This window comes from Schistocerca nitens, chromosome 1, assembly GCF_023898315.1.
Source record: "Schistocerca nitens isolate TAMUIC-IGC-003100 chromosome 1, iqSchNite1.1, whole genome shotgun sequence".
NCBI classification, from domain to species: Eukaryota; Metazoa; Arthropoda; class Insecta; order Orthoptera; family Acrididae; genus Schistocerca; species Schistocerca nitens.
The window spans coordinates 384340247-384367741 of record NC_064614.1 but is presented as its reverse complement, the minus strand read 5'-3'; the positions used below and the strand labels follow the sequence as shown (position 1 = coordinate 384367741).

The window sequence follows — 27495 nt, the reverse complement described above, 5'->3', positions numbered from 1 at the left end:
AAATGCAATGGAGGTTACAGGTTCCTCACATAGCCCACTCATTACACATATGTTGTGCTTTGTCCCATATATTGCTGATGACAAAAGTGAGACATATGTATAATAAATACTAAATATCTCAAGAAAACTACTTCTTCAAGTTGTAGATAGCACTTGCAGTAGTTCAGAAATTAGTTCATCACTTGTTTCGAAACAGATAAATGAATTAATTGACAACATGACACAGCAGTAACTACAAGGGCTACTATTGTACTGTACACAGTATTATTAGTATTATCATTATTATTGTTAGTATTACTATTAGTGGCAGTTTCTGCCATTTTAGAATTAAGGAGAGCAGCAAACAAGTGATTTATGAACAGTAAGTATAGTGCACACATTTTAACTTGGTTGATTTTAAATGGGGTTGCAGAGTGCAGGTGAAGCAAGTGCCGCAGTGAGAGGAGTAACACAGGGAAAGTACGTTTTGTAACAAGTATCTACCCTCACTGTGGACAGTTAGATAGTTAGCTTTCTTATCTGAGGAGGAGTTGTGAGTAGCACTTGCAGTACACCACTAATTCCTTCATCATTCATTCTAAAACAAACAAACAAACACACACACACACACACACACACACACACACACACACACACACACACACTAAATATCATTCATCTTTCATTAGTTTTCCAAGAAAAGTCTTTCGTTCTACTGTTTAGTTAGGTACTAAAGTTGGTGATTGTGTGTGTGTGTGTGTGTGTGTGTGTGGGGGGGGGGGATGGGGTGGGGGGGGGGGTGTTACTAGCTAATGTCAAATTGTACTCATGGGTAATGGTCTAAGAAAGGTTGGGAACAGCCGGTGATGGCCGAAATCTACGTTTCTTTGAAAAACTTTTAAAATATTGAACGTAATGTTACAATAATTTCCATACCATGTTTTTCTGCTGAAATACATCTACTATTAAAATTTCAGCATTTTTGCCTCAAATTTCAGTGGATGTAAGATTTCTGTAAAACACCAATCACTTGTAAAATGTTTAAGGTAACTCCACAGAGACATCCACACAATGTGTACTTATTTCAAAACATTTATGCTTGTAAAAGTTCCAACACGTATCTTCGAATTTCAGTGGATTAAAAAATTTTGCAAGACATCTGTTTCTGTGTAAACTGTTGACCAAATGTTGTTCAAACTCCAAGATTAACTATGTATACATTTTTCTAAACCAATTTTGTAGCAAATTCCATGGTATCAAAGTACAAAAATTTTTTGTATGCTTTTGCACAATATTATGGAGGCATGCCTGGGATGACAGTTTGCGATCTTGGCTTAAAAGTCTAGAATGAGAGGAGGGAGGAGAGGGAGGAGGGAGAAGGGTGTGGGAGGGTGGGGAGGGGGAGGAAGGGGGTCGGGGGAAAGTCCCGCTTTTTGGCTCCCGATGTTAACTCTCACCTGTTGCAAGCTATCAAGTGCTCTTGCTTCTTCACATCTCACCCTATTTGCTTTTGTGACAAAAATTTGGAACAAATTAAATATTTCCTAATGAAAGCAAATATACCAAAGGAATTTAAATTCATTGAAATTATGATTTTGAAATGGTCTTCTTTTCTTCTAATCAAAAACTTTTAGAGAACATTTAACTAAAGATTTGCCTTATTGCTGTAATCTTTCAAACATTTAATATTGAAATTAAAATTTCAAATAAAAAAAAATTCAGAAGAATTATGAAATTTCAAAATTTTAGAAACTTGATACACACAAAACATTGACACAATATACTTTAACAGAAGACATTTCTTAAATAATTTTTCACAGGAGATGACACAGATTTGTACTTATTTCTCATATTTTAGGCATTCTTTTTTGCAGTCAGTCAGTCAGTCAGTCAGTCCACTCACTTTTCGTGACAGTGTGTACTTGCTTTGTGTAGTATTGTCGTAGTCACTGAGGGGGGTGTCCTTACAGACACACTTGTAGTTATACGAGCAAAAGGGAGGAGTTGCTGGGGTTGGTGTGCTCCTCAACATCAGCTGGTCTGGGAGGCCTAATGGATTGACATGGCTTCAGACATTTCTTTAGTGAACAGTGCTCAGGCCGCATGTACATATGGACTCCCAAGTTTGTACCAAGAAATAATACCATCTAAGTATTTACTCATGTTATTTGTAGTGAGAGAAATAAACAAACATCCTCCCTATTATTACGCTATTTACACTTAACTGAACGTGAAGAACACAACTAACATGAAAGAAGCTAACAGAATGAATTTTTCTCGAAAGAATTATTCAGCTTTCAAAATTTTCTTAGTTTAGTCAAAAATCCTGTTTGAGATTAGATATTAGTCATTATTTTCATTATTAATTCATGATGCTTGTATTCATTGCTTTACAAAACTAAATAGCTAGCTGTCAGGAACTTTGCCCTTTATAATAAGTCAATGACTACATTATTTTCACACAGAAGTACATGATTCAGAAGTATTAGTCGAGTTCCACTCTTAAGATGTACTTATTACGAGATATTTTCTTACCACTGGTTTTTCTCCTCTCTTGTTGCATCAATACAGGTAATTTTTATCAACACACTGGTTAGTTTGCATTTCATTATTTACATATTATTTAAATAAGGTGTGTTCTCGACATTACACTTAGGAGTGGCTTTATGTATTTCTTTTATTTCCTCTGCTGTTGTTCAGTACACAGATTAGTTATTCACAAGTACTATCTCCTAGCAATGGTTATGTCATAATAAGTTCTCCATGTATGGTCTGCATATGCTGAAACACTAGTTTGTAATTTTTCACGTGTCTCCTGTACCATAATCACATGATTTGTAAGTGTATGTTATGAGACTAATAAATCACTATTCACATCATTCTGACCACATCTATCTCTGTGCCAGTCATTTATGAACCTACTCAACCTTTTGCACTACTGCAGTGGTGTGCATTTTCCAGACACATAGCCGAGAAGTGAGTGAATTATACACAATACTTCCCTCTACTACCATAAATCTGTTTCTCCTCATTATACATCTGCATTTCAGCTCATTTTACAACATTTTATGTTCTTAATATTTAGTATTGCGCCATATTTCATCATTATACTGATTGTATTTCAACACATACTGGCTGTATTACACACCACCACTTCCTCAGATCTTGTAAATAATATGTAATAAACATGTTCAGTGGAATCTTATATTGCATATTCAGACAATATTCACAAAAATTCTTATGAATAATAGAGAGCTCATTACTTACTGCTTGATTAGGCATTTTGTAGATGCCCAAATCCTAAAGTGTCGTATTCCCGTGTTTTATAAACATTTCTTAACTCGTCAGAAATGGCGTGTGCACCTCGTACAGATCCTATAGAATCTACATTTACATTTAGATCTGTACTCTGCAAATGGCTCATTACAGTGTATGGTGGAGGGTACCACTGACACTTCCCCCCCCTTTGCCTGTTCCATTGCTATTGTTCATTGTTGCAATTCATTAGGTATTGCTACTCTGTTACCCGTCGAGGTGTTGCAATATAGTATACCGTATTCTGTAACAAAATCAGATAGTGATGCATACCAGTGGCATTCTACATCTATCTCTTGTGATTCTTTCAGTTCTTCTATGGAAACATAATCTGTTTGTGCAACTCTTCACCTTTCTGCGTAAGCTGTTGGCATTGCTGTGCAGGCTGCCAGACCTATGCCGAACTGTGTAATCATATCCTGACAATTTTTATGCCCATCTAGTGAAGCAACTACAAGGGTCTTTTAAACTTAATGTCCATACCAAAGCAGCATGGTCTGTAACCACAGTAAACTGATGTCCATACAAGTAACTCTTAAAGTAATTTGATCCTAACATGAGAGCTAGCAACTCCTTCTCGATAGTACTGTAATTAATCTCTGCTGAATTCATTTCTCTGGAGGTGTAACCAATTGATCTTTCCTCACCATTATGCTGCTGACTTAAAACAGCTCTGACAGCGTAATCTGATATGTCAGTTGGAAGAATAACAGAGTTTTCAAAATCTGGATATATTAGTAAAGGTCAACTAGTCAAAATTTTTGTAATTTTCCTCATTGCTGCTTTACACTCATCTGTCCATTCAAATACTGCATCTTTCTTTAGTAATTTTGTTAAAGGCTTTGCTATTGTAGCATAATCATGCACAAAACACCTATAATAGTTGGCTAAACTTAGGAAAGATTGTAATTCTTTACCTTTCTTGGGTCTGGAAAATTGTCTACTGCTTCAGTTAGCTTAGGATCAGACTTAACTCCATCAGAACTAAGGATGTGCCCAGGTACTGAACTTGTGACAATGCAAAGGAACATTTTTCTAGTTTTAATCTCAAGTGTTCACTTTGCAACCTAGATAGTGCATTTCTTAATCTTTCAGCATGTTCTCCCATTGTTTTTGTAAAAATTATGATGTTGTCGGGATACACAAGACACGTAGTAGGCTTTAAACCTTTCAGTAACGAGTCGGCAATTCTTTGAAAAGTGGCAGGTGCATTTCTTAGACCAAAAGGCATCTGTAAGAATTCATACAATCCGATGGGACCACAAAAGCAGTTTTAGGCCTATTTTGTGGTGCGGTTGGAATCTCATGTTATCCAGAATGCATGTGGTAAAGTACTTGCAACTTCCTAACCTGTCTAAAGTCTTGTCGATACGTTTCAGTGTGTCGTGTGTGGTATCCTTGTTTACTGCTCTCATATTGACACACAGACGGTAGGTTTTCTCCCTATTGATTGATTTTTTTGGCATGACTATCCCAAGGACTTGTAGAGGGTTGAATTATCACTGCAGCCAATTGCTACCAAATCATATCTTCAACAATATATTGTAACTGAAGGGGTAAACTGTATGGCTTCTGCGCTATTGGTCTAGTGTCTCCTGTGGGAATTTTGTGTCGTATGAGATCAGTTGCTGATAAGTATTGCCTTTCCTCGAATAACCATGCATATTCCTTGAAACCTGGATAATAAAGATTTTGCTCTGACTCAGGCAAATGTGTCAACTTTTCTTTCAACTGATTCTTTATCAAAGGTGCTAATGCACAAACTTTCCTCTCAGGTAACTACTTATGTCTTTTCTCGTGACGCTGTTCCTGGTTCAAAACTTCTATCTTCATAACCAGTCACAATAATAGCTAACACCTACGCATGTCGGAGTAGTGCTCTGCTAGCCCCTTTGCCAAGAATTCAAAAGTGGGTGCTTTCTGCAATGCATCTAATGATTCAACATAAGTTCGCGCATTGCCTTAAAGCTTCAGCTCGGTGTCATTTAACAAAAATGGTCTGGCCATGTGCATGTCCCATGTCCCTGACTTTTGCAAAAATGTTGTTACATTTTTGCCTGGCTTTCAAGCAAAAGAAGGTACAAACTTACAGCTGGAATTGTACTGACAATATCTGGTACTAATTTTCTGTTTCAACTTTAGGGGCTCTTGAATTGCCCACAGTTGCTGCATTTTCAGCAGCTCTGGCTTCACATTTGCGAGTTATCGCATAAAGCCATCCCTGTAGCTCTATTTTTTCAAGTGACAGGGTGTTTTATCTGCTGTTGCAGTAATGTAATGTGATCAGTCTGATTCAGGGTCGCAGTTGCATCATCGGGAGCTAATTTGGTTGTCTCCACTGGTTAGTGAGGACGTAATAGAGGCTTGGTTACAAAACTGGAACTGAGATTGAACAGATGTCCACAAAAAAAAGGTCTTGCTCAATTCTAAGCAGTGGAAACATCCCTCGGCAGAAGTTTACTGGAGTCATTAACTAACAGAATGCATTGCAGTGACACTTACATCACTTAGCGGCGGATGTGGTTGCGCATGGAGGTGGTGGCAGTGTCGGCATCTGCATTGTGGGTGGTGAAGGTGGTGGTGCCAGGGGTGGTGGTGAGAGGCTGCTGCTCTGTTACAGCACACAGTGGTGGTGCACAATTCGGCGTGACCTAAGGTGACTCTTCTGTTGCTGGTGGCTTGCCCCGGTGTGGGATGCGATGTAGCGGCCTGTGGCCATATAATGTGCTCGCATGCTTAATTGGACCTTCACGGCCTAACATGCAGGAACATCTAGAGCAAACAGTAAAGTGGCCCATGGCAGCAAACAACTAGGCATCGATGTGGTTGCCAGCCCATAGGATTGGCAGGAAAATATTGATTTGGATTGAATGGTGGGAAAGATCAAACTTTCAGAAACTAGTTTGTACATGATAGGATGGTAGCAGGTGGGCATCCAGGGTGTTTTTCCCACATGTAAAATGATACCTCATGTGATGGCATGCGGTACTCCCATTGGTGGGTTTGTGGCAAAAAGTTGGTGTCTCTCACTCAGCAATACCTTGGTGTTGTCCCTAGCTCAGCATAATAGTGTGGGAGCCAGTCACAAGTACTGCGGAGTAGTTAACATGTTGGAAGTATAATACAATAAAACTTTTTACCAATTTTTCCTGCTACCATATACACTAGGCCATTTATATACATTGTGTGAAGTACTGGTCCTGTAACACTCACTTGGGGTATACCAGAAGTTACTTTTACATCTGAAGACTTTCCTCTGTTGAGACTCACTTGCTGTGTTCTGTTTCTGAGCAACTCTTCAGTTCATTCACACAATATCATACCCCGTAAGCTTGTAATATGTTCGTTAGATGGCAGTACAGAACTGTATGATTCCCTTCCAGAAATCAAGCACACGACATCTATCCAGGCACCTGTATCTACTGTTTTCTGGGTATCATGGATGAACAGAGTTAGCTGGGTTTCATGCGGTTGCTCTCGGAACCCATATTGATTCCTACAGAGGAGATTTTCGATCTCCAGAAATGTCATAAAATGTGAGCATAAACATGTTCCAAAATTGTGCAACTGGCTGATGTCAGATAAGCTTATAGTTTTGTTTGATGACCCTCCTTGAGAGCAGGAATGGCTGTGCTTTTTTGCAATCAGTAGGAATGCTTTGCTCCATCAGAAATATGTGTTACACTGCTGCTAGAAGAAGGGCAAGTAATTTTGCATACTGTATGTAGAATTGGGCTAGTTATTTTTAATTTTATTTTCCCCGAAGTAGTTGAATTGTTGTTAATTATTCTGAATTGTTGTTAATTATTCTAGTCGCTGGTGATCTTGATTTATGGCAGAAAAATGCAGTCTGTTTTTTCATTGTATCTTTTACTGACTCAATTTTCTGCTACACCTCTCCATCTGGCATCAAGCTCTTTTGTCCATTTAGTCAGTGTTTTTTGTTGATCATTATTATCCAGATGATTCCTCTGTTTGCTCTCTGTATTTTGTTGTCAATTTGGTGTTCAACATTATATATTAAAAAGAAGAAGAGCTGGCCTATTAAATGTGATATAAGGATAAGTCACACATGTTGGTAATTCCTGATGACATAGTTTAAGTAATTAGAAGATCTTGATGACATTACAAAACACAGGAATATAATTCCTTTAATTTAAATGTACAGAACTCTTGCTGATAAATAATTCTTATATTCTTGGCCACTATTTTTAGTTTTTCTGAAAATCATTATAGTGAGCTCTTGATTTTTTACAAACAGTTCTGATGGCTTATGCCTTGACATTTATTGTTGTTTTTTGTGACATGTTACGAATAAATAACAATTAGACATTTTCCAAAATGTTTCAGATTGAAGACAGTGAAGCTGATAGTGATACTGACATGGGACCTCCAGAGGTACCCCTCCCATGCAGTGGTAATGATTTGGGCTATATTCTTGTGTTGCTTTCAAGAGTTTCACATATGGACTCACTGTCTGAAGGACAGGCATTAGCACCTACTCTTGAAACACTGATAGATTACATTGTGCAGATGGAGACAGCACAGCATTGTGCTTCCAAGATTCTTGCTCGTATAATAAGGTGAGATGACAGTTATAATACATTCATTAAAAATATGTCACAGGATTTAATACTCAAATATATATCACGCCTTTAGATTGAGTTTTTATCTGTTATCAAATATAAAATCCATTATCAAATATAAAACTTTCTATTTAGCTTCCATGTTAGTAGTTGTCACAAAATAATAATGAATTTCTGAAGTAAATTCACACAGGTACCATATCCATTTAATCAGTTTAATAACTAGGACTTTTGTAGGGCTGGTATGGGTTTGGTAGGTGTATGGCAAGGTATTGAGCAGTCTTGCAACCTGTAAAAGTTTTTTTAAATTGAAATTGCTTCTGGAAGAATATTGTGGAAGAACATATCTACGTATTTCTGCGTAGAATACAAACAATGGAAGAAGTAAAGGTAATCACATGTCTTGCAGCTGAGACATAGAGTGTTTGACACTATACGCACAAGACAGATATTGTTGCTAAACTTTTGTACAATGTTCTCTCTCTGAACTTACTAACACACACACACACACACACACACACACACACACACACACACACACACACACAAACACACACACAGTTTTTCGTGATTGAAGATATTATGTGATCATTGTTATTATAATCAAATAAACACTGCATTGTTGATGTTGATAATGGTTTTCATAAGTTTAGCAATTCACCTTTAGGTGCATACTGAGAAAAGCAGAAAAGGGAATTATAATACAAAAAATTATAGCAGCCATGCATAGTGCTGCAAGGCACAGTTTGTCCAAAAATATGAAGATGATAAACTACAGAAAATGTACAAATGATGCTGTAAGGAAAGTTATCAGTCACATGACTTGTGGCTATGAAAAAGTTTTTCAAACATTAAGAATAAAATAAGAAAACAAACAAAAAAATTAAAAGTTTCTGTCACTTTTGTAATTTTATAGTTTCTCAATCAAAGTCTCCTTTTGATGCAACTAAGAGTCTATTGGGTTAACAAATATAAATATGAATTTTGACATGTTGTAGGTAAAAATATACACATGTAAAGTAGCAGCTTGAGAAGACTGTTGTACAACATTTTTTTTTGTGTTACATGAAACAGAATGTGCTAAATTAATGAAGTCAGTCAATCTGCATTACGCAACTCCCTGTGTTGAAACTTCACTTACAACAGTTGTTTATTTTGACAATTTAGCATGCCTTGTAAGACAGACTAATGAAAAATGTTAGCTTTTAGGAATTAATGTTAGATATTAACAGTGATGCTTCAAAACAATGACACTGTGTGGAAACGGAGAAAGTAGCTGCAAAAGTATGCCACATGCATTAGGGACTGCTGACAGCTGCACAAGTGTGTTTATGTGTGCTGCTGCATACAGCTGTCTGTAAAAACCATCATGTGTCTATAGCAAACTTACATAATGAACAAATTACCCTGATGATTGTGGAATAATGAAGCTATCGGGCATCAGAGATTACCATCGTAAATGTTGAAGTAAGTGTCGTGACGCAATTCATTTTGGGTGTTCATAATCTTGTCAGATTCTTCTGTTTTGGTCATATAAATTTCTAATTCCTCCAGCTCATTGTGATATTGCCATGTTGGTTTTATGCAAGATCTCCATATTACTGTTCAGTGTTTGTGATTCTATGCTTATGTGCTGACAAATGTGCTCCTACTGCAATTTTATTTTGCATATTTAATTAAAATGACTTTGAAATGTTCAGCCTGCCTGCCCAATGTATTGTTTCTATTGGTTTTAATTGCCATGTCATCAACTAATGTCTGCCTGATGATTTTTGGACACTGCCATCATGAATAAATGATCAAAATTTTGTATGATAGAATGAATGTTCATCTTCCTCAGGTGCTACTTGAGGCTACCTCTTGAGTGGAATGGGACCAGTATTTATACATGCAGCCTTCCCCCTCCATAGTCAGTTCCGGGCATTCCCTCTGTGGCTTGTGTCCACTGGATGCACTCTTAGGCATTCCACTTTCGGTCTGGTTTGCCTGCCGGTGCGCTGGCATACTGTTTCTGGTTCAGTGCAGTTCTGAGTGTTCCATCTGTGGACTGCACCCACTGTATGTGTTTCTAGGCATTCTGTTTTCGGCCCGGTCTGCCTGTCAATGTGCTGTCATTCTGTTTTTGGTTAGATGCTGTTCTAGGTGTTCTTTCTGCAGTATGCACCCAGTTGATCTAATCTTAGGTGCTCCATCTTCAGTCTGTTGTGCCTGGTGCTCTGTCTGGGGTTACTACCATGTCCACACGTTCAGTTCTTGTTTCTGTGGAGTGTTTCTGCTGCCCCCCGTATTGTTTTGAGCAATTTCAGTGCAGGATCCCAGACTGTACGGAGTTGGTACCCAGTGTCATAGTTAATGAGGTTTTGCATTGCCTTTATCTCTTGATTCTCTTATAACTCCGTCAGCATCTCTGAGGGCCTGTGCTGGAAGCCTCATTTCATCATAAGTCATGGAATGTTTGCGTTCCAGACAGTGTTCAGCAATGGTGATTTAGTTCCTGTCTTAGTTGGATGTGCCTCCAGTGTTCTTTACATCTGATGTCAACTGTTCTGGTTGTTTGACCAATGTATGACATTTCACATTTGAAAGGTATATGAAAATTCCCGCTTGTCTTAGTCCCAAGTCACCTTTCACATTCTCCAATAGTCCCCTAATCAACTACATATCATAGAATCTATTACTATGATCAGTTTTGATGTGGTATCCCTGTTCACTAAGGTGCCACTGAAATACTCACTGGGACTGATTGCTGAGAAATTTGATGACACGCTGTTGGACCTGTTTAGGCATATACTGACTTCCACTTATTTTCTGTGCGGGAGTCAATATTACAAGCAAACAGAAGCTGTAGCCATGGGCAGCCCTCTGTCTTCAATATTTGCCAATATATTTATGGAGAGATTTGAAGAGGAAGAGTAAGAGATAGTTAAATATAAACCCACATGCTTCTTCACATGTGAGGGTGAAACATTTGTGACCTGGCCACATGATAGGGAGAGGCGTGATGTGTTTCTTGAACATTTGAACTCATGCCACCCAAGTATTAAGTTCACCATGAAACTGGAAAGGATGGCCAGCTGCCATTTTTGTATATGCTTCTCAAAAGGAGAGCAATTGGGTCATTTGGCCACAGTGTGTATCGCAAACCCACACACAGAAGAATGGAGTTCTGAAGACGTTGATCCACAGGGCACGCAACTTGTCAGACCCAGAGAGTTTTAGCAGCAGAAACAGAGCACCTCTGGTCAGTACTCTGCTGTAATGGATACACCACCAAAGAGATCCAGAAGACACTCTGAAACATGACCCAAAAGGAGATTAAAAGCAAAGATTGTGGCATATCTGCCCTATGTGGGATCTACTTCCACCAAAATCAATGGGATTCTCTGGAATCACAACTTCAGGTGTGTATTCTGACCACTTAGCAAGATAGGGGACTACTGGACCATGTAAATGATGACCCGGGACTAGGAAACCAAGAATTTATCATATAGCTTGCCTATGTGGCATGTCATACTTTGGCCAAATAACCAGGACAGTGAACATCAGATGCAAAGAACATAAGACACACCCAACTAAGACAGGCAACTAAGTCAGCCATTGCTGAGCAGTTTCTGGAACTCAATCATTTCATGAATTATGATGAAACGAGGCTTCTGGTACAGCCCCCCAGACACTTGGACAATGTTGTAAGAATCAGTAGAGCTGGGCATCAACTCAGTAGAGTCTGGGATCCTGCACTGGGATTGCTGAAAATGCAATGGGGCTAACATGGGAAACAAACCCCCAGATGGAGCTCCAGGAACTTTGGACCGAAGATGGAATGTCAAATATTGCGTTTGGCTGGTGCAGATCATGGAGGGAACACCTTGAACTGCCCCTAACTGAAAATGGAATGCCAGCATGTGACGGGTGCACTGAAATGAAAACGAAAAGCCTAAGAACATGTCCAGTGGGTGTGGACTGCAGATGGAACACCTAGAGTCACACTGGACTGAAAACAGAATGTCCTCTTGCCAGCATGTGCACTGAACTGAAGGGGGAATGCCCAAGACTGCATCCAGTGGGCGTGGACCTCAGAGAGAATGCCTGGGAGTGACAATGGAGGGGAAGTCCACTGGTATAAATACTGCACCCTTTCCACTCAAGGGGTAATCTCAGATAACACTAATGAAGATACTGAGTGAAGTCATCAAAATACTGTGCAAGAATGACGCTGATATGCGGCAGAATACTGGACACCACAAAGATGTCAAAGTCTCTCATACTCATTCAACTTGTTCTTCACTCTTGGTTGTCCCATACTCTTCCCTTTGCATAGACAGTTGATGTCTTCAAACTGGTGATACCATCTACAGATGTTATCATCAGTGAGAGGATTACAATGGAACTTAATATGGAACTCATGTTTCATTGTAACAATACATTCAGTCCTTGCAAAGTATAAGACACAAAAAGTTTTCTGTTCACTATTCACCATCTTTCTTACTAGCACTTTCTGACTGAAGACACAGAAAACAGTGGCGCACCTGTGCGCACAGGTATATGAATAAAACTGTATGAGTTGTTCTTTATTTTGCTGTATTATAATTGCAAGTTGAATGTAATGAATGCTACAAAGCATTACCAAGTAGATGAGATTTCTGAAGATCCTTTCTAATATTTTTTTTCATGGATGAGGACAGCTACCTAAGATCATGCTGAAAAGTATATACTTTTGTAGAGCACTCAGCCATTATGTGACTTGATCTTGAGCCATTGTTCCTAAGCAATTTTTTTTTCTTTTTTTTTGCTTGAGCTAAATAACTATAGCTTCTGTTTGTGATTACCAGTTGCTTATCCAGTAAACTGACTGTCAACTTTAGTGTCTATCTCTGTTTAACTTGATGATCATTTTTTTCTAATAGTACCATGATAATTGAGTCTAGTTGTTTTGAGAATATTATCAAAGGAATGAGGTGTTCTTGCCATCACTATTTATTAATAAAGGGCTACTATAAATGATTAATTCATTTTCAGAGTTCTATATTGTCCAAGTATTAGATGTACAGATATGATCACTGCGTGAACAGAACCATAAACACACAACAGTTTGCATTGTGTCCATCAGTTAGTGTTACAAGTGCAGTGCCTTGACAGAATGGTGACAAAGCAAGAAAAGATTTTGTGTTTGTTGGAATATGCGAGAAGTTTATCTGTTACAAAATATTTAGCTGGAAAGGTTAATTGCCACAATGTGAGATTGTGGGGCACTGAAGATCCGTATGGCATGCCAAATAAACGACTTCCGTGAAAGGTTAATGTTTTCTGTGCAGTATCACAGACATTGCTGTATGGGTCATTTTTCTTCTTTGAGAAGACTTCGACAGTTACCTCTTACCTTGACATGTTGCAGTTCTGGTTGTTTCCACAACTAACTACTGATTCTCAGAATTTCATCTTCCAACAAGATAGAGTACCCCTGCATTGGAGCATCACTGTTCATCACTACCTAAATGACAAAATTCAGCATCATTGCATTGGACATAGTGGTGAAGATGGTGTGGTTCTGTTCCCTTGCCCCCCCACCCCCCCACCCCCCACCCCCCTCCCCACCCCCCAGCTCATCTGACCTAACATCTTGTACCTTTTTCTTTAAGAGGTACAGTAAAGACCAAGTTTCCATACCCCTGCTGACCAGACACTGGAAAAATTCAGAGAATGCATTAGTGCTGCTGTGATGACCATTGACAGGATATGTATGGAATCAACTTAAGTGTTGCTTGGGCGTGTCTCATGTGACCAGGTAGTCACTCGTAGAAAATTTGTAGAGTGTAAAATGCAAACTTGGTGAGTTTACAGTTTCATTTATTCATCAACCATATTTGTGTGTGGAATAGTTTGGAAAATATGGAGCTTTGAAAATGACTGTATCATTTATAGTAGCCTAATATATTTTCAACAGGGATGGATTTTGTAGTAGTAGTAGTAGTAGTAGTAGTAGTAGCAGTAGCAGTAGTAGCAGCTTTATTCAACCATAGATACCTTTTTACAAGGATATAGGACATGTCAAAGTATTTACAAGTTTAGATCAATTTAAAATAAGCTAATTCATGTACACATACATTTACAGACTTATAGTTAGAGACAATCATTAGATTTACTCCTGGTATACAATACTTTTTTTACAAATAAATTATTAAATATTGTAATGCCACACTGTTTACTCATATCTCACTATCAGTCACTACACACACTATACACACATTGTTTCATAACACTTCACTCACTACTCTCTCTCTCTCTCTCTCTCTCTCTCTCTCTCTCACTCACTCTCTCTCTCTCTTACTCTCTCTCTCTCTCTCTCTCTCACACACACACTGGTGATCTCTGGACCATTTTGTGTACCGCAACTTCCCATTTGCTATCCTGAAAAATTGAGTCAGCATTACTCCATAATGAGTGAGATGTTGAGCTCAGAAAGAGGAAGAGGTATTAGAATTGAGCTATGCATAGCTTGGGGGTAAATATTTCTAGAAAGGAAAAAAGAAGGAAAAAAGCTGAAGTGAAGGTGTTACGTGGAATGTTGGATGTTTTATAATCATTATTATTATTATTATTTATTTGTAAAACATTTTTTTATCAAACCCCTACTCTGTTTTATCGAAGTAATCCTTCAGTGTATAAAATGTATTGCACAACAGGTAAATTTTAGCTGCTTTTTTAAATAAGTGTATTTTTGCAATTTCTTTAATCTATTTTGGTAATTTATTGTACAGTTTTATTCATTGGTAGAAAATTCTGTTTTGAGTTTTATGTTCTGTTTTGAGTTTTATGTTTATTTTTTCTTGGTAAATATAAGTTGAGTCTATCTCTTGTTGCATGGTCCTGGACAGAGCTGTTTGTGCAGTAATTACCAATGTTATTTTTGATGTATACAACTGACTGGTAAATGTATTCACATGGAGCAGTTAAAATCCCCAGTGTTTTGAACAAATCTTTACAATGAGCTTGACTAGTATTTTTGGTTTTATCCTTATGGCTCTTTTCTGGAGTTTGAAAATTTGTGTTCATATTTTGTGTGTTTGTTCCCCAAAAAAGAATGACATAGCTAAGAATTGAGTGTACATATGAATAATATGTAACTAAAAGACAGTGCATGTTACACACTGATGATAGGATTCTAAGGGCGTAACATGCTGATGACATTCTGTTTGCAAGTACCTTTGTGTGTTCATACCACTTCAACAGAGAATCAGTATCCATTCTTAACTGTCTGTTGTAGCTGTTTTTCTCAAAAAGTTCTTGAAATTGTGTCTTTCTTTCTTTCTTTCTTTCTTTCTTTTTTTTTTTTTTTTTTGGAGGGGGGGGGGGGAATTTTATCACTCTGAGCAATTATGAAATTTTAACTTTTCTAGTCTATTGCAAACTGGCCAAAAATTCCTCTCCATCTTACGACATATCTCAGGGCCACATTCATATATATATATATATATATATATATATATATATATATATATATATATATAAGCAACATCAACTCTGGATCTCTGTAACCTCCCCTTTCTGTAACCATGTAAACTGTCTGAAAAATCTGGGCTGTTTCAATTTATGAATTTACCCGTCTTTCGGCACAAATGAGACCTACAGCTTCACCAATGCTTGAAACCTGGAACATTCTTCAAAACACTTCAGCATTTTATTATTAATGCTTTAATATTCCATCTACTAGGAGTACATTCTGGATCTGATATGATTGTTTTGGACCTTTCTGCAATTATATTTTTCCTTATGTATTGCGGAGTTGTTCGTTTCAAAAACCCCTCTTTACGTATTCCATGCTCAGTCACCTGATACCTGCTTACGGCATGAAATGCATCCCTGTGCCAGTCAGGGAGATGCTGTACCTATCACAAAGAGGAGGAGGATGAAGAAGAAGAAGAAATTTTTTAATGTCCCATCTGTTACAAGGTCATTAGAGGCAGAGAGAAAAAATCGCAGACAGGACAAGTGTGAGGAAAGAAATAGTGTTGTGGTTCGAGAAATTCTGTGTAGATTCTAGAACCACTCAGCCTTCTACTGTCTCGAACACACAATAATCTGTTTATGAGTGTGGGATGGTAGAATCCTACCTACTGCGCGTCACATGTTTGTGTGTGCAGGTTTAAAATCAGTCGCGGGAAGAAAGTAGACATGACGGTCGCACAGCCCTGACAAGTACCTGTCGGGCAATCCATAGATGTTTTAGTGAGTGTGTAAGGAAGAACCATGGAGTTTATATGCAGCTCTATGCTTATTGTGTCATTGACTATTGTTATTAAAACAAGAACAGTTGTAAAATTTCTCTTGTAAACTCTTCACATAACCTTGTTAGAGGCAAGACTCATTTTATAATTCATGTTAAGAAAGGTCATGGTATCCAACCCAACTTTCTTTTAACTGTAACTCAATTTGTTTCCAATGTCCGACTGTACTAGAGACTTGTAGAAAGTTACATATTCATGTGGAAAGTGAGATTTTTATTGTGTATGGAGGTCAAATACATCGTTAGTTGATGAAAAGTAAAGTTTGTATGTCTACTTAGTTCATTAGTAGAAAGACTCCTGTACCTAGCGTTATTCAACGGAGAAGTAGTCAAGAGGGTTTCCAGCAGCTGGCTATTCAGTAAAGAAGAGTGGCTGCAAATTCCAAGTAAGTCACCTCATAAAGAAGTGGAAGGTGGTTTGGGGGAATAAACAGATATAACCCAGATCCACATTCACACTTTAGATCATCAGAATGTTAGAATAGGCTGTGCCCTTTTGAAAGGAACTGTACTGCTACTTGCCTCAAGTCATTTAGGGAAATAATGGAAAATTAAAATTTGGAGAGCCAGATGGGGCCTTAAAACCTCCTCTGCCTGAATTATAGTCTGTGTAAGACACTGCATGGCGTAGCTTGGTGTGATCTGTCAATTCTATGATGCAGTCTAAAAGGCATATACAAGATGTCACAAAATTTAGAAGTTTATGGTTCAGGCCTCCTGCATTGCTCAGAATCAGTCGTCCACAGTAGAGATTGGAAATGGAGTTAGTAAAAGTATAATGTTATGGGTTACGTAAATTAGAAACCAAGATGTTGCTGTTAATCAGTGCTATAGTGGCTTCCTTCCTTCTCCCCATAGTTCCGCAAATATGGGGAGTCTGAAAACAGTGATGCTGCAGTCACTTCCTACTTGTCGACATGACCTAGTGTGATTGATTGTTGGGCTCAGATGGACTCTTAATGAAGCTGAATACAGATTAAATATTAAAATAAATCTACAGTGGTATTCAAAAAAGTTTTCACATACACATACACACTTAAATATTTACGCATACATATATAAATACACTCCTGGAAATGGAAAAAAGAACACATTGACACCGGTGTGTCAGACCCACCATACTTGCTCCGGACACTGCGAGAGGGCTGTACAAGCAATGATCACACGCTCGGCACAGCGGACACACCAGGAACCGCGGTGTTGGCCGTCGAATGGCGCTAGCTGCGCAGCATTTGTGCACCGCCGCCGTCAGTTTCAGCCAGTTTGCCGTGGCATACGGAGCTCCATCGCAGTCTTTAACACTGGTAGCATGCCGCGACAGCGTGGACGTGAACCGTATGTGCAGTTGACGGACTTTGAGCGAGGGCGTATAGTGGGCATGCGGGAGGCCGGGTGGACGTACCGCCGAATTGCTCAACACGTGGGGCGTGAGGTCTCCACAGTACATCGATGTTGTCGCCAGTGGTCGGCAGAAGGTGCACGTGCCCGTCGACCTGGGACCGGACCGCAGCGACGCACGGATGCACGCCAAGACCGTAGGATCCTACGCAGTGCCGTAGGGGACCGCACCGCCACTTCCCAGCAAATTAGGGACACTGTTGCTCCTGGGGTATCGGCGAGGACCATTCGCAACCGTCTCCATGAAGCTGGGCTACGGTCCCGCACACCATTAGGCCGTCTTCCGCTCACGCCCCAACATCGTGCAGCCCGCCTCCAGTGGTGTCGCGACACGCGTGAATGGAGGGACGAATGGAGATGTGTCGTCTTCAGCGATGAGAGTCGCTTCTGCCTTGGTGCCAATGATGGTCGTATGCGTGTTTGGCGCCGTGCAGGTGAGCGCCACAATCAGGACTGCATACGACCGAGGCACACAGGGCCAACACCCGGCATCATGGTGTGGGGAGCGATCTCCTACACTGGCCGTACACCACTGGTGATCGTCGAGGGGACACTGAATAGTGCACGGTACATCCAAACCGTCATCGAACCCATCGTTCTACCATTCCTAGACCGGCAAGGGAACTTGCTGTTCCAACAGAACAATGCACGTCCGCATGTATCCCGTGCCACCCAACGTGCTCTAGAAGGTGTAAGTCAACTACCCTGGCCAGCAAGATCTCCGGATCTGTCCCCCATTGAGCATGTTTGGGACTGGATGAAGCGTCGTCTCACGTGGTCTGCACGTCCAGCACGAACGCTGGTCCAACTGAGGCGCCAGGTGGAAATGGCATGGCAAGCCGTTCCACAGGACTACATCCAGCATCTCTACGATCGTCTCCATGGGAGAATAGCAGCCTGCATTGCTGCGAAAGGTGGATATACACTGTACTAGTGCCGACATTGTGCATGCTCTGTTGCCTGTGTCTATGTGCCTGTGGTTCTGTCAGTGTGATCATGTGATGTATCTGACCCCAGGAATGTGTCAGTAAAGTTTCCCCTTCCTGGGACAATGAATTCACGGTGTTCTTATTTCAATTTCCAGGAGTGTAGTTACATAAACATATGTACATGTGACAACAAAACTGTTCACATGTCTTGACAAGCTCCAGTACCTTTGTTTATTCATTTCATGCCAGTGGGAATGCAACACATGCTGGCAACAGTGGCAGCGCCACATGTAACACACTTTTAGCACTGTATTTGTTTCCTTCTTATAGTAAGAATTTTACTTTTGAATGCATATGTACTGAGTTGACAAAAGTAATTGGATACCTCCTAATATCATGTCGGATCTCGTTTTCTCTGGCTGATGTAGTGCAGCAACCTGATGTGGCATTGACTCAACAAGTCATTGGAAGTCCCTTGCAAAAATATTGAGCCATATTGCCTTTATGGCCATCCGTAATTGTGAAAGTGTTGCCAGTGCAGCATTGTTTGCACGAGCACAAATGTTCAATGGGATTCAATGGGATTCATGTAGGGCAATGTGAGTGACCAGATCATTTGCTCGAATTATCAGCAACGTTCTTCAAACCAATCATGAACAATTGTGTCACAGTAACATGGTGCATTGTCATCCATAAAAATTACATCATTGGTTGGAAACTTGAAGTCCATGAATGGCTGCGAATAATCTCCAAGTAGCTGAATATAACCATAGACAGTCAGTGATCAGTTCACTTGGACCAGAGGGCCCAGTCCATTCCATGTAAACACAGTACACACCATTACAGAGCCACCACCAGCTTGCACAGTGCCTTGCTGAGAACTAGGGTTCATGGCTTCATGGGGTCTGTGCCACACTTGAACCCTACCTTCAGCTCTTCCCAACTGAAATCAGGACTCATCTGATCAGGCTACAGTTTTCCAATCATCTAGGGTCCAGCCCACATGGTCATAAGCCCAGGAGGGATACTACAGGCGATTTTGCGCTGCTTGCAAAGGCACTCATGTTGGTTATCTGCTGCCAAAGGCTATTAGCACCAAATTTCACACCACTGTGGAAACTGATATGTTTGTAGTATATTCCACATTCATTTCTCCAGTTACTTCACACAGTGTAGCTTGACTGTAAGCACTGACAACTCTATGCAAATGCTTTTGCTTTCAATCATTAAGTGAAAGCCATTGGCCACTGTGTTGTCCTTGGTGAGAGGTTGTGCCTGAAATTTGGTATTCTTGGCACACTCTTGATACTGTGGATTTCAGAATATTGAATTTCCTGATAATTTCCAAAATGGAATTTCCCATGCGGCTAGTCCCAACTACTGCATTCAAAATCTGTTAATTCCTGTTGTGCAACCATAATCATATCAGAAACCTTTCCACATGAATCACCTGAACACACATGATGCTGCCCTTTTATACCATATGTATGCTGTACTACCTTCATCTGTATAAGCGTATCGCTATACCATGACTTTTGTCACGTCAGTGTAATCACCACATATTTTTTTATATATACACTATAACAGTTTTATCTGTTTAAAATGTCAGAATATTTCTGCCTTGAATAAGATCAGAACTATATAGTTATGTGGTAGCTACATGGCAGCATTTGAGTATCTGAATTTTCATAGTAGTTATTATGATTCATGTCCCCTCAATAACATTCTTTTTCGACATTTTGTTGTTTGTTGATGTGTTGCAAGTGTATGACAAATATAGCTGAGGTATGACGAACATGATAATACATTGCGAGAAAGACGAGTATATGACATATGCAGGCTGTGAGAGATAGCACCCTGGCACTCTTGCAATATGATGGCTGCACTGTGCTATCCCATTGAAGTGATCGACTTCTAACAAGATAACTCACCGGTTCATGATTAGAATCATTCAGCAATGGTTTTCACAACAGGCTGATGTCGACCTGATCAACTGGTCTGTTCGAGTGCCAAACTTGAATCTCATTGGAAAATTGTGTGCCAAAATGAAGCGACATATGAGCTTACAGTGGCCAACATCAGCCTTCAGACATGGTGTTGGATACATGGGAGAGGCTGACTGCCCCCATGCTTCATGGATGAGGCAAATAACTGATACCAGTGGTGGGTGGACCTCATACTAGCATCATTTCCCTTTACTCCACTTTATATTACAACATTTGGTACAACTGTACGTTTGTTAATTGGAAATCTACATGAAATCATTATACTTTACATTTTATTTATTATATTCATGCTACCTGACACATAATAAATGTAAATTTGAAAAAAAAAGGAAAAGCCTAAACAAGTCAATTTGAAGAGAGTCACACAATCATAGCTTTCGCCCATTAGGGCCTTTGACAGTAGTACACACACACACACACACACACACACACTCACTCACTCACTCACTCACTCACTCACACACACACACACACACACACACACACACACGCTAGTGCAACTTGCCCACACGTCTGCAGTCTGAGAGAGTTGAAACTACACTCTCTGACACTGCAGACGTGTGTGCAAGTTGCGCTTGTGAGCGTGTGCGTATGTGTGTCTACTGCTGACAAAGGCCTTAATGGCCGAAAGCTATGATTGTGTGAATCTTTTTATTGTGCCTATCGCGACTCAACATCTCCACTGTATGGTGAGTAGCAACTTTCCTTCTCTCATATTGTTATATTCCATCCTGGATTTTCCATTGTTCAGTTTGAAGAGAAATAGAATTGGTGTCCTAAAATGAGACAGTCAGACTTAATATTGACCAATATCAGAACAGGTAAAAGCTAAAGTAATAATATTATCTTCCTTACTGCCTCTCCAACATTTTCTACATTCTGCAAAAGAAGTTAAGCCAGGGCATAGAAAAGTTCTTTTTCAAGTTAACATTTGAGTCCAAGGATAGCATTCCACACACTGTGCCGATTTTTGTATGTAAGTCTTCACAAAAATGACCACTGCAGAAAATATGTTCAGTGTTTTCTTTATCAGATTGCACAGCTGAAGCATTGCCCATGATAAAATTTCTATCAGACTATGACTGATTGGAAGTTTTGTCATGTGTTTTTCTGTTTTTCTTTTTTGGGAACAAAACTTCTGTTTTTGTCTCATTTGATTCCACTACAGCTTTCATTTCTTTGAATTGTTTCAAACATTCTCTATTAGGAGACAGCGTTAGCCACTTAACAGATTCAGAACAAGCTTATTTTATTATATCAGATGTAACTTGATATGGCTTGCTGATTTTGTGAGGTGGCCGGATACCATTTGGACTCACATTTACTCCATTGTTTGAACCTTGTGTGTCAAATTCTTGTTATTTTGCAAAGGCATTGTCTCTAAGTAATATGCCTGTCCCAGTTTCCAGAGACTGTTTATAGCATTTTCCAATGGTACTGCCCACAAGTAGGCTGCTCGAAACAGCTTCGTAGTTAAAAATGAGGTTTCTACTTTACCTTGGTTATTTGCCCACCAGGTTTCTATTTCAGCAAGTTTCAAGTTAGGAAACAGGAAAAACTCACTTGGGGCAAAGTCTCCTGAACAGGCTGGATGAGGAACCAGTTCAGAGTCTAGTTCAGCCATTGTTATCACTGATATACGGGATGGTGCATTATCATAATGAAAGAGCACTTTTTTGTCTGCCAACCTTGTTATTTTTTCAGCCAACACAAGTTTCTGACATTCCAGCAATGAAGCATAATAGGGTACAGTTAGGTTTCTGCCTTTTTCCACATAATCTATGAGGATTGTACCTTGGGAATTTCAAAAAACAGTGTCCATCACCTTACCAGCTGACAAAATGTTCTTTGCCTTCTTTGGTGCGTTTTCACCAGTCTTTGTCCATTGTTTTGATTGCTGTTTAAACTCTGGTGTGTATGATGGAGCTAGGTTTCATCAACAGTCACAAATCAGCGCAAAAAGTCTTGCGGATTGCAATTAAACTTCAGTCACATGCACTTTTGGTCGACTGTGAACAATCATGGCACCTCTTCGCACACGGCTTCTTCATAGTTAATTTTCCATTCAGGATATTACGCATTCGCTCAGATGAGATGCCAACAGTCCCAGAAATCTCACAAATTTTTATTCGGCATACTTGTGACACCATTCAGCGATTTTGTCAATGGTTTCATTTTTGGTGACCTCAGTTGGATGGCTGGAGCACACTTTGTCTTCTGTGCTTGTCTGACCATGTTTAAATTCATTAATCTAAAAGTAAATGGTCTTTAGTGATGCTGCAGAGCCTACATGAACTTCATCCAGTTCTGTTTTTATTTGTGTGGCAATCCAACCTTTCAAACGAAAATGTTTAATACCAGCACAAAACTCAGTTTTCTCCATTTTCAATCGCAGTCGACACACTGACCAATTGAGATAGCTGTCAACAGTGAACTCTATGCTGTACAGTGTACTAATTCCTTATATGATCCTTGAAATAATAAAGCTTAAGAACCATAAAAGTGCAGCAAAAATTTTTCATTCTTTCATGGAAATTTATCAGACTTGTCAAACCATCATTGTACACTCAAAAAACTGAAATACAACACTTTTAAGATCAAGGATTCCAACAGTATCCAGCTCTGTAATGGTCTTATTGTCATTGCTCTACACCTCAGGCTCTATGAGAAGTAAGTTCTGATCCCTCCCTGCAGAGCTGAGCAGTTACTTTAGCCAGAATCTAGCTTTCTCTCTTTAGTGAACTCTCTTGTAATTGGCACCTTTCCTTTGTATTCAAAATCATTTTGAGTAATGATAGTAGATTAAAAAAATGTTAAATCAGAATATAAATAGTCATTTTCTCACATTATATCCTAATTGCAAGAAGACAAAGAGTAGACCATTCAGTCGTCCAGCATCTGTAGTTTCATATCCACAAACCACCAACATTATTGAGTTCTATTGTCCTTGCAAATTACAGAGAAGTGAACCATATCTCACACTGAAAATCCATATTTTACGCATGTCCTGTCAACTGGAAGATCATACAGCTTTGTACCCACTTATCTCTTTTTGTATCATTATACGTGTCCAGCTATATTTTAATATAGGATTTTAATAAATATTAGCGACTCAGCCCAGCTTGGCACAGGTAGCACTACAGTTAGCCAACTTATTTGGTGCAGCATATTTTGTTTGCAGGACACAGCATAGAGTTATGAATAAATTTCAGAGAACAGTGTGGAGTTACTCAGTATCATCACTTTCATATGACTTACACAATATAAGCAGCACTCAGCATGAAAGTTGTCTGGAGGCGTGAATGTTGTGTGTTCCATATTGAATTGGTGTTTGCAGTGTCATCTCATGACAGGGATGGGAGCACGTGGTAATGTAAGCAATATGTTTACAACCCATCTAAATATTGTATATGAACTGTGTGTGTGTGTGTGTGTGTGTGTGTGTGTGTGTGTGTGTGTGTGTGTGTGTGGAGGGGGGGCGGAAGGGGGGGAGGGGGAGTTGGGTGTTTGTGTGTGTTTGGTGAGAGTTGAAGTTTGTGATTGGAGGGCTGAGGATTGAGTCGCAGATAGGCACAACAAAAACACTCTCACAGTTCAAGCTTTCGGCCATTGACTTTCATCAGCAATAGACATACATATGCACACGCATACACTCATGCAAACGAAACTCACACACACGACTGCAGTCTCAGGCAACGTTAACCTCGCTGTACGTAGCAGCACCAGTGCATGATGGGAGTGGCAACTGGGTGGGGGTAAGGAGGAGGCTGGGGTGGGGAGGGAGAGGATTAGTATGGTGGTTGGCGGTGGGCAGTGAATTGGTGCAGGTTAGACGGAGGGCAAGGGAGAGGTGGGGAGGAGGGGGGCGGAAGTAGCGGAAAAAGGAGAGAAATAAAAAGACTGGGTGTGGTGGTGGAATGACAGTTGTCTAGTGCTGGAATGGGAACAGGGAAGTGGCTGGATGGGTGAGGACAGTGACTAATGAAGGTTGAGGCCAGGAGGGTTACTGGAACATAGGATGTATTGCAGGGGAAGTGCCCACCTACACAGTTCAGAAAAGCTGGTGTTGGTGGGAAGGATCCATATGGCACAGGCTGTAAAGCAGTCATTAAAATGAAGGATATCATATTTGGCAGTGTGTTCAGCAACAGGGTGGATCACATGTTTCTTGGCCACAGTTTGTCGGTTGCCATTCATGTGGACAGACAGCTTGTTGGTTGTCATGCCTACATAGAATGCAGCACAGTGGTTGCAGCTTAGCTTGTAAATCACATGACTGGTTTCACCGTGATAAAAAGAGATGATCCTCAACGAGTCCACAGCCGGAAAAGCAATAAAAGCAGCTTCGACAGAAAGCGAAAGTGTTGTTATATGGACTTCTGAGCTTAAAGAGAAATGGAAGTGTACTGGAAATGTAATTTAGAACATGATTTATAAATAAAATACAATTTTACAACATTGGAAAAAATGTGATAAATTGCTTAAATTTTGTTATTATACCCAAAAATACTCCCTTTTTTTGTTAGGAAATCTGACGCGATAGAAAAAAATGGATATCATTTTTGAAATAAGCGCTGAAAAGTACATAAAAGTCAGTTAATAAATTTCAAACAACTTTCAAAAAAAATTTTTTTTAGACCTGTGTTATTCAGTTAGTTACTCTTTCCTACATTTGAAATATGAACTTCATAAAAGATTAAGTTATGCTAAAAGTCTGATCAATCTGAAATCACGTATAATAATATTCTCTGGCTCCTATTAAATGAATGCCCTTAAAATAACTTGCATGAATTTTGTGTAAAATTGTGGGAATTTTTTTGATGCAGTTTATGTAGCTTGCATTGCAATAGTTCTCTTAAAGACTACAAATAATTTGCACCATTGTTGTACTCATCAAGACAAGAGAAGCTAACATAGATAGGCTGTTGGCACCTACCATGATGGGGAATAAAAAAAAAAAATTGTGCCAAAGGGTGGACAGTCTTTGGTTCAGTGGCTGAGAACTAGGCACTTTGACTGAGCTATTTGCACAGTGATGCTAACACCTCCTTTGGACTGCATCTAGTGCTGCTGGCCAAATTGCTACACATTTTGCAATCAGTGTCAGTATCCTATATTTCCATGTTTTAGCTTCAATTGGTATTAATTTTTAATATAGTGTGTGGTATGTCTTGCTGGTATGAAAATATGTTGTCACAATAATGCAATGTGGGTATTAATGGGGAGAAAGTGTTACTACAAGTTGGGATATTCCTGTACATGCCAAGAACTCCTGAAGTGGGGCTTAGCCATTTTCCCTGCAGACAGTTTTGTTATGTTTACTGTACACACACATACACACACACAAACACACACACACACACACACACACACACACACACACACACACACACACGAAACTGGTAACTATGAAATGAGACCTAAAACCAGTAATATTTCATTCTATTGGGCTGGGAAGGTTATGGAAGAAACACTGCTTTCGCAACAAACATTGCTTATTTCGAGTTGGACAACCGTTTTCAGTGGGTTCCACCACATGTAACCCAGGAATATACTGTTCAACACAATATAATCCTTCACATCCTTTGCTACAGTTGGCCTATGTGGCGCCATGACATGCCATTCATTAGTAGGTCTCTCCTCTTCAGTGCCTGTTTTATATGATATCGGGTGCTATAGTCCTTGCTACAGTGAATTGTTTTGCACTGGCACATTTTCACTCTTTAACTTTTATCATATGTTTCACAAAGGTTTAGGTGTAGTACGCTAAGCAATCTCCAGATCATGCTTCTTTCGTTCAGAATGCCCAGTCTTGCCACTGATACCTCACTGTCTAATGTGCAATTAGTATACATTTTGTTTGTTTATAGAGAATCAACCAGAAACAACATTTATAGAGAATGGCATACTAATTAATAAAAATGAAAGTTTACAACAGTGGATGTAGAAAATATTGGTTGACTGGTGATTTCTTAACAGAATCAGCTGTAGTCACTAAATCATCTTCAGATTCAGGTTACTAATCTATTTGTAAAAAACCTATAACAATTGAGGTTCTTGACTGGAGAACAGGTGGAGGAAAGAGTGAGAATTCTTTAACAAGAAAATGTAGTTCTGCCTTGAGCAAACACAATTTTTCTTGAAACTTCCTGGCAGATTAAAACTGTGTGCCGGACCGAGACTCGAACTCACGACCTTTGCCGAGATACTGGCAGAAGTAAAGCTGTGAGGACGGGGCGTGAGTCGTGCTTGTGTAGCTCAGTTGGTAGAGCACTTGCCAGCGAAAGGCAAAGGACCCCGAGTTCGAGTCTCGGTCCGGCACACAGTTTTAATATGCCAGGAAGTTTCATATCAGCGCACACTCCACTGCAGAGTGAAAATCTCATTCTGGAAACAATTTTTCTTGTTTTACTACCCATTCACATTTCGGAGAAGTTTCTCTATCTTCAGGAGTTTTATTTATTATCTGTAGAAAAATATACAAAGAATGTATGTTTTATGATATTTACCAGGTTTTGATATTAAATATTTACATTGTTATAAATATGGACAGAAATATCACTGTGAAGAATAAATATATACCTTATTATTACATACAGCTATAATTACTGCCCTCCAGTATGTCATCTATAATTAATAAGGATTTAGTAATGTTTGTTATGTAATTTCTAAAATTTTAAGATGTGATATTATTGATTTTTTCGTATGCTGTAGTGCTACTGTCATTGTATTTTTTGTTTTGTGAATGAAGATTTGCTGTTTTTCTATTTGACTAGCATTTTGTAGGTTACAGTTCTCTTGTTTGAAAAACGAGTTGAAATGTACATTGATTGCAATTGTGCTTTGTAAAATGTTCATTGGGGAGGGGGACAGACTCTGTATGTAAATGTATGTACCTACTTTTTGTAGTTCTCGTATTTTTATGTTTCTACAGGGTGTTTGAATGGAGCTTCCTAATGTACACAATTTCACTATTTGTGTGATGTTCACATATTTTGCCT

General features: G+C 39.3%; 1 protein-coding gene across 1 annotated transcript in view; it reads left to right on the top strand.

The window, feature by feature from the left end:
• The window catches only part of LOC126249094 (armadillo repeat-containing protein 5-like), a 230848-nt gene that overhangs the window by 125793 nt on the left and 77560 nt on the right, over window positions 1-27495 (top strand). The window contains exon 8 of the mRNA XM_049950748.1: window positions 7645-7877. Coding sequence (XP_049806705.1) covers window positions 7645-7877 — 233 coding nt within the window. The remainder of the gene's footprint in view (window positions 1-7644; window positions 7878-27495) is intronic.